Raw genomic sequence first — 8,538 nt, 5'->3', positions numbered from 1 at the left:
TCATGTGACAGATAGCACCCTGGTATTGGATTCTATCTGAGAGTAGCCACAGGTTGACAGTGGGGTTAAGCTCAGGGCCTTATTTCCTAGGGGCAGGATTCTGTCATCATTCAGATTCTGCCTGTGCTATTGTGCTTTGTGAGTGTGGACGTGAGAATTTCTTCCCACTCCTAACTTGAAGCTTTCTCCTTTTATGTGGTAAAGATAACTTTGAGACCAACATCTTGTCTTCTCCTACCATGGCTTATTCACATCTTAATGAGAACTGCAGGGGTAACATGCTTAGCAGAGCCTGCTAGCTGCAGTAATTGCAGCTTCATGCCTTATAGGTAAGAAACCAATCTTTCCTGTAAGCAGTCTGCTCTGTGAACAGAAGCCTAAGGTATGAGGTATATCTTTGTCCCTTAAAGAGGAAACAGTGGAGGATGTAATGTGGCCTGGGACAGGGAAAGGATTGGGCATGAACTCAGCCAGTAGGCTTAGTTTCTATTCCCACACCTTATTGGCTTATACAGGGTCCATCTTCTCTGCTTCTAAGCCTAAGTTTTTAGTCATATCACACAGTCCTGCCTTATATACATTGACTTGTCAGGGATAGATTGTATAGCAAAGGGGCACTGGGAAGCTGTGATTCTGGTCCTGACTCTTAACACACTTTGAGTGGGGCAAGCCATATAAAAACTCTGAGCATGTATGTATGTGTGTCCACCTGTAAAATGGAGATAATGATTCTTTGCCCTGCCTACCTCACAGGATTATGAGGCCCAAATGAGGTCCTCCTGTACCTGAGATTGCCTTGAAAAGTTGGGAAGTACTGTGAAAAAGTGGGGAGATCATATTGGAGCAATGTTGTTAACTGCTTGTTGCAGTCTAACTCTCTTGCCTTAATTGGACATGGGCTGAGAGGTGGGTCATACCAAAATGTGAGTGGTCATTTCCAGTGTTTGAGAGCTAGGCCTCAAAGCTGTTTGCTGAACTTGGGTTGAGAACGCTGAAGGAACCCTTTCTGTATTTTGTTCTGCTGGTTTATACTTACAGGAGATGTGAAGATTTTTATCCTGTGTTGCAGTTCATCTTTGTTTTTTCTTCTCTCACCAGGAAGCTGGGTGAGGTGACAGGGTTTTCAAAGGGGAGAATGGGAAGAAGGCTGTAGGCAAAGATGACTGCTTGGGACAGTCAGAAACTTTGTTATATGGGAGCCACATTTTATGACACACTCCTGGAGAGGAGGGTTTGGAGGCCTTGGAGGTAGCTGGCAACAGCTGGGTGCTGTTGTGTGTCCAATTTGGGACCCATCAGGTAGCATGCCCTGCCCCCCTAATTGCTAACCCTCTGTCTGCTGCTTTATCAGACTACGCGTTTGTTCACATGGAGAAGGAAGCAGATGCCAAAGCCGCAATCGCGCAGCTCAACGGCAAAGAAGTGAAGGGCAAGCGCATCAACGTGGAACTCTCCACCAAGGGTCAGAAGAAGGGGCCTGGCCTGGCTGTCCAGTCTGGGGACAAGACCAAGAAACCAGGGGCTGGGGATACGGCCTTCCCTGGAACTGGTGGCTTCTCTGCCACCTTCGACTACCAGCAGGCTTTTGGCAACAGCACTGGTGGCTTTGATGGGCAAGCTCGTCAGCCCACACCACCCTTCTTTGGTCGCGACCGCAGCCCCCTGCGCCGTTCACCTCCCCGAGCCTCTTATGTGGCTCCTCTGACGGCCCAGCCAGCTACCTACTGGGCCCAGCCATCAGTGTCACTGGGAGCTGCCTACAGGGCCCAGCCTTCTGCCTCTTTGGGTGTTGGCTATCGGACTCAGCCCATGACAGCCCAGGCAGCCTCTTACCGCGCTCAGCCCTCTGTCTCCCTTGGGGCCCCATACAGGGGTCAGCTGGCTAGTCCTAGCTCCCAGTCTGCTGCAGCTTCCTCACTCGGCCCATATGGTGGAGCCCAGCCCTCGGCCTCGGCCCTTTCTTCCTACGGGGGTCAGGCAGCTGCGGCTTCTTCGCTTAACTCCTGTGGGGCTCAGGGTTCTTCCCTTGCCTCCTATGGTAACCAGCCATCCTCTTACGGCACCCAGGCTGCCTCTTCCTATGGGGTTCGTGCAGCTGCTTCTTCCTACAACACCCAGGGAGCAGCTTCCTCCTTAGGCTCCTATGGGGCTCAGGCAGCCTCCTATGGGGCTCAGTCTGCAGCCTCCTCACTAGCTTATGGAGCCCAGGCAGCTTCTTACAATGCCCAGCCCTCGGCCTCTTACAATGCCCAGTCTGCCCCATATGCTGCACAGCAGGCTGCTTCCTACTCTTCTCAACCTGCTGCCTATGTGGCACAGCCAGCCACAGCTGCCGCCTATGCCAGTCAGCCAGCAGCCTATGCTGCACAAGCCACTACCCCAATGGCTGGCTCCTATGGGGCCCAGCCGGTTGTCCAGACCCAGCTGAATAGTTATGGGGCCCAAGCATCAATGGGCCTCTCAGGCTCCTATGGGGCTCAGTCGGCTGCTGCGGCCACTGGCTCCTATGGTGCCGCAGCTGCCTATGGGGCCCAACCTTCTGCCACCCTGGCAGCTCCTTACCGCACACAGTCATCAGCCTCATTGGCTGCTTCCTATGCTGCCCAGCAGCATCCCCAGGCTGCTGCCTCCTACCGCGGCCAGCCAGGCAATGCCTACGATGGGGCAGGTCAGCCGTCTGCAGCCTACCTGTCCATGTCCCAGGGGGCCGTTGCCAACGCCAACAGCACCCCGCCGCCCTATGAGCGTACCCGCCTCTCCCCACCCCGGGCCAGCTACGACGATCCCTACAAAAAGGCTGTCGCCATGTCGAAAAGGTACTGTATGCCCCCCGGCCCCTGCCCCCAGCTGGGGCTTAGGGCAAGGGGCTGAGGTTGGCATGGGAGGGAAATGAGGCATTGGCCCCTCCTTCGGTCTTCTCTATTTCTGTGGGATGCCCAGAGGCCGAGGGGAGCAGTGCCTATGAACTTTTCTGGTCACCAGGGTTCAGGTGGAGCATAGTGCTCAGCCTGGGGTGGTACCAGCTAGTCAGGCCAGGCCCAGTGTCACCTGTCAAGGCCAGCTCAAGTGTCATTGGAGCTACTGCCTGCAGGACCTTGGCCCATATCCTTTCCCACTGTCTCAAGGATCCTTAAGCCTATTATGCGGTTGTCCTGGCTTTGGCAGGGGTGGGGGTGAAAGAGTAGTCCCTTTGGCACTCACTGGCTAAAGGCAAGTTTATGAGGTGCGTCCACTCTGGGAAGTTGGGCACCTTGCTTTCATCCGCCGTTCTGTTGATAAACAACCAAGGTCTTTCTCTGCAGGGCCCAGGGGTGGAGATAGTTTGCTGTGGTTTGGGAATGTGGTCCAAAATCCACCTTGGCCAGTTCAGAGGGGAGGACTTCAGTGGAGGGTTTGATTTCCCACTGAGGTGAAGCCAGGCTTGATTTTTTTTGGCCTGGTTAGGGTGATGAGCCTTCTGACAAAAGGAGACCAATCCGTTGGAGACTAATGTGATCATACCCTCCCTGTCCCCATTGGCATCTCCCCCATGCCCAACTGGAGTCCTCCCCTCGATTGTCTCATTCACCAACTGTCTTCTTCTCTCGACTAGGTATGGTTCCGACCGGCGTTTAGCCGAGCTCTCTGATTACCGCCGTTTATCAGAGTCGCAGCTTTCGTTCCGCCGCTCGCCGACAAAGTCCTCGCTGGATTACCGTCGCCTGCCCGATGCCCATTCCGATTACGCACGCTATTCGGGCTCCTATAATGATTACCTGCGGGCGGCTCAGATGCACTCTGGCTACCAGCGCCGCATGTAGGGCCATCCTGGGATGGGGCACCACAGGGAGGGAGGGAGAAAAGGGGGGTAGGGTACAGACCCAGGTTATAACTACTCTGGCCCATACCTTTCCTGGTTGCGGTTTTTCATCCCCTCTACCATTTGGGCCGTCCCCAGGAGATGATCATTTTGAGTGTTTGGCAGTAATCTACTTTGTTCCTTCGCCTCAGCAGCAAATCTTGCTACTGGCTCTAGATCTGCGGTTTCCCCTCTACCCTGCTTCCCATCTCCCATAAAAGAATGGGAATTTCTTTTATGTTTTTTTTTTCTTGGCTCCCTTTTATTTTTGTGCGCGATATTTAAGGTCGTTTGGATGGGAAAGCAACCTGCAGCTGAGGTTGGCGGCGCCTTTTTGTTTTTAGATGGGAAGGAGGCCAGGAAAGGGTTAGCTTAACCATTTCCTATGCGCCAAGCTGTGCCAGGAGTCCAAGGTACCCTGACTGTCCCTGTGTAGACTGTTGAGACTGAGTTCCTGTTGGGACAGTCAGTTGGTATGTGTCCGAGTCCCTGCTGACCACTAATGTTTTAGCTGATGGTGAGCGGCACAGTCCCACTTCCCCATCTCCCCAAGTAGGTGGTGTTAGAAAAACTTAATTTTTTTTTCCCTTTTGTATGGACTACAAATAAAACTTGGGGCAATTTGCAGTTTGGAAACCTGGTTGTCATTGTCTTGATTGCATTCAGTGTCAAAGGAGCCAATTTGACATCCAGGAAGACATGATAGCTAAAGGGTAGGCAGTCAGAGAACCCAGGACTGGTGAGGAAAGGGGTTTGATTATGGGAATTAGGATTGCCCTGTGGCCCAGAACGATTTAGCTCATCATCGTCCTGCTAGCCTGGCATCTTTCAGACTAGAGAGTCCAGAGCAGATGGCTTGGACTTCCTCAGCCCTCAGTTTGAGTTAGTCACACCAAAATGCAGTAAATAATGCCCATTTTCCTCTGCCTCTGCTTGGCCATTTTCCCTGACTTTTCCTTCAGTTCAGGAATAACCTGTGTTCCAATGGTTCTGGGGTTTGGCTTCTCGGGAAATGGGGAATGGCCTGCTATGGTATTTACAGGCTAGTGGATCCTTTAGGCAGTAGGCTCGAATGAGTGCTGGGGCTAGGACCCAGAAAAGAACCAGTAGTGGAGTGGAGGTAATGGGAGTGCCTGATACTGCTCTATGGTTGGGAAAAAGAAGGGCAGAGAAAACTTGAAGCAGGTATGGGGCATTCTGGTCCTAAAGCTGGTATTTTGCCTGTTGAGTTGTACCATGGAGCATCCTCCTGCGTCCTACCAACCCCTGCCATTATAGTCACCGGAGACTCCTTTATCCCTCTCTGTTAGGGTTTTCAGATGTCTTCTTGCTGGGTATATATTTGAAGGTATAGATTCTGGGAAGGGGTGGAGTGCAAGCATAACCAAGCAGTGATGCTAGGGTTGGGTAAGGAATTGAGGACTCTTTCTATGCTTTTATTCTAGGGCTGGGGATTGAGGACCTGGGCAAAAAAATATGACAGTTTCAACCAGGGACAAGATGGAGGTTTGGGCTTAATGATAGGTAAATGAAAGACTGGTTGAGTGGGATGATAACAAATGAATAACTTACTGATGCTCCTTTGGGAAAAGGGGCTTTAAAGACTTGATTTGGGAGCCTAGGGCAAGGCGACTGGGGAGGTGTACGTGTCAGTCAAGTGGAGGTCAGGTGGGTTGTCTTCTGCCTCCTTCACTGGCTTCATGTGAACTTCCCTGTGACAGAGTATCTTGCCTTAGATGTCCTCTTCCCCCTGCCCAGCGTGCAAAAACATTTGCTGTTATGACCATGAGTTCTTATTTGTGGATGCTAACTGGGTAATCTCAGGGAGTACTGGGGCCATGGCTCTTTTCCTTGCTTCTCTTTCTGCTCACTGCCTTGCTTTCAGGTGCTTAGCTGCTCCTTTTTATTTCTTTGCAGGACTGGGAAAGAATGGGAGAAGGATTTTGATAAGTTTCTTGTTTTCTCTGTGGTGATGGGGTGGTCTGAGGGTCAAGCTAATAAACCTGCCTTTGGTCATTACCCTGTAAAATTGAGGGTTGGTAGTAGGGTTATGATTGTGGCCTGCGTATTTGTAATTTTTCTTTGTCAATGTGGCTTTCTGTCATCTTCCTTTCTCTCCAGTGAGGGCTCTGCCACTGTCTCAATCCTTTGGTTCCTGCATAAAACAGCTAAATGTGCTCTCGGGGCCAGTGGTGATGTTCTCTGTCGCAGCCGCAGCTCTTCAAAGCGACCTGGCCCAGATGAGCGCTCTGCCTGCCTGTCATCTTTAGGTCCTGCTGCCCCTGCTGCCTCAGCCTTCAGGGCCTTAATTGCTCAAGCCAGGAGTAGCTACAAAGCCAAATCATGTGTCATTTTCCTCTTGCAGATTGTTTTAAAATCCCCCTCCTCTCTTTTATTTTAATTATGCCACCTGTGTTAATCCTATAGCCTGCTTCTCATACTTTGCTTTGTGGATTGCTGATTTCAAGTCCTATAACCTGGGGAAAGTTGTGTTGAGTGAATGGAAGGACAGATAACTGAATGTATATTTTGGGAAAATAGACTTTATCTTAAGATGATTCACTTTCTCCACCTATCACCTCTACAAGTTGGCCTTCATTGGAGAAGTTTTAGTTGGTTTATTCCTAGAACAAGACCACCTAGAGGCTTTTAACCTTGTCAGGCTGCTCTCTTCTGAGGTTTATACCTGGTTTTAAATTCTCTGTCTGGTGGGCTTGAGACCATCTCTTAAAATGAAGGTAATGGCACCATCACTGAGGGGTTCAGCCTTTTTAAGTAGGCTACCATTCTAGTCAAATTCCATCACTTATATTCTGCCACAGACTGTGCACAGACTGTTGGTTGGTCCTCCAGGCATTTTGTCCTATTAAGCCAAATAAGTGGACATCATGGGATGGATGAGGTCATAATGAAAGCAGATTTACTAGATTTATGGGCCTAGTATACTGTGTAACATAGGGAAAACGGAATTTCACAATCTATAGGTACCTTTGAAAGGTCATAAAGGGTAAAAGTCTATAGAATTTTCCAGAAAATAATTCTTAAAACTGGATTTTGGCCGGGTGTGGTGGCTCACGCCTGTAATCCCAGCACTTTGAGAGGCTGAGACGGGCGGATCACCTGAGGTCGGGAGTTCAAGACCAGCCTGACCAACATGGAGAAACCCTGTCTATAAAACAAACAAAAAAATTGTGTTTCATGTCTAGATTTGAATCATATTCTCTATCTGTAGTGCTTCAAATGTGGCCAGTTGTGGTAGCTTACTCCTGTAATTCCCAGCATTTTGGGAAGCTGAGGCAGGAGTATTGCTACAGACCAGGAGTTTGAGACCAGCTTCGGCAATATAGTGAGACCTGTCTACAAAAAAAAGCCAGCTGTGGTGGCCTGTACCTGTAGTCCTAGCTACTTGGGAAGCTGAAGCAAAAGGATTGCTTGAACTCAGGAGTTTGAGGTTACAGTGAGCTATGATCATACGTATTGCACTTCAGCCTGCGTGACAGAGCGTGACCCTGTCTGAATAAATGAATGAATGAGTGAATGAATGCATGCCTTGCTCAGCTACCTGAGGCAGGCCTTGGGCTAACTTTGAGGGATTTATAGCTTGGGAGGCAGGACCTACCTCAGTGAGCTAGTTTATATGAATAATTATTGATAGGCAAGTGGTAGGTAAGGAAGGAAAGGATGTGGCAGTAGTCCTAGGTGGTTAAATTTTCTGGAGACATGATTTGATTTAAAAACTGACTTGGAGCTGGACGCGGTGGCTCACACGTGTAATCCCAGCACTTTGGGAGGCCGAGGAGGGTGGATCAGGAGGTCCGAGGTCAGGAGTTCAGCCAAGATGGTGAAACCCCATATCTTCTAAAAATATAAAAATTAGCTGGGTGCAGTGGCAGGTGCTTGTAATCCCAGCTACTTGGGAGGCTGAGGCAGGAGAATTGGTTGAACCTGGGTGGCAGAGGTTGCAGTGAGCTGAGATCACGCCACTGGATAGACACTCCGTGTGTCCCCCCTCCCCTACCACCAAAAGCAAAAAGAAAACCGACTTGGGGCTGGTGTCATGGCTCACATCTGCAATCCCAGCAGTTTGGGAAGTCAAGGTAGTTGGATACCTTGAGTCCAGGAGTTCTAGACCAGCCTGGGCGACATGTGGAAACTTCACTACAAAAAAATAAAAAATTAGCTGGCTGTGGTGGTACGTACCAGTAGTGCCTGTAGTCTAGCTGAGGCTGGAGGATCTCGAGCCTGTGAGGTGGAGTTTGCAGTGAGCAAAGATGATGCCACTGCACTCCAACCTGAGGAACAGAGTGAAATCCCATCTGAGGAAAACATACAAACAAAAGTAAGTTTTTTTTTTTTTTAAAGAAAGGGTCTCACTATATTGCCTAGGCTACACTTAAACACATGGTGCAAGAGATCGTCCTACCTCAGGCTCCCAAGTAGATGGGACTACAGGAGGTTTCCTGAATTTGAATCCTCTACCTCTTCTTGGCTGTGTGATCTTGAACATATCAGGAACACTGCCTTTGTTTCGTTATCTATAAAATGAGGATAATACGTAACTACAATAAATACATATATTAATACAACAAGCTAAATTTATGTTAAATTAGTACAGCCAAAACAAATGATATTTAATCTTTATAGCAACTCACAGGCATTAGCTTTTTCTTTTTTTTTTTTTGAGACGGAGTTTCGCTCTT

At 49.4% G+C, this 8,538-nt stretch overlaps 1 protein-coding gene across 2 annotated transcripts in view; it reads left to right on the top strand.

The window, feature by feature from the left end:
• The window catches only part of RBM14 (RNA binding motif protein 14), a 24,161-nt gene that overhangs the window by 6,491 nt on the left and 9,132 nt on the right, over positions 1-8,538 (top strand). The window contains exons 2-3 of one of the 2 annotated variants that reach the window (XM_017537032.2): positions 1,352-2,816; positions 3,593-4,474. The exons of the other annotated variant lie outside the window; for it this stretch is intronic. Coding sequence (XP_017392521.1) covers positions 1,352-2,816; positions 3,593-3,800 — 1,673 coding nt within the window. The 3' untranslated portion in view covers positions 3,801-4,474. Of the gene's footprint in view, positions 1-1,351; positions 2,817-3,592; positions 4,475-8,538 lie in introns of those variants that run through there. 2 annotated transcript variants of the gene reach the window in all.

This window comes from Cebus imitator, unplaced genomic scaffold (genome assembly GCF_001604975.1).
Source record: "Cebus imitator isolate Cc_AM_T3 unplaced genomic scaffold, Cebus_imitator-1.0 Scaffold102, whole genome shotgun sequence".
NCBI classification, from domain to species: domain Eukaryota; kingdom Metazoa; phylum Chordata; class Mammalia; order Primates; family Cebidae; genus Cebus; species Cebus imitator.
Note: the sequence above shows the minus strand (reverse complement) of the source record. Positions and strands in the feature narration are given on the sequence as shown.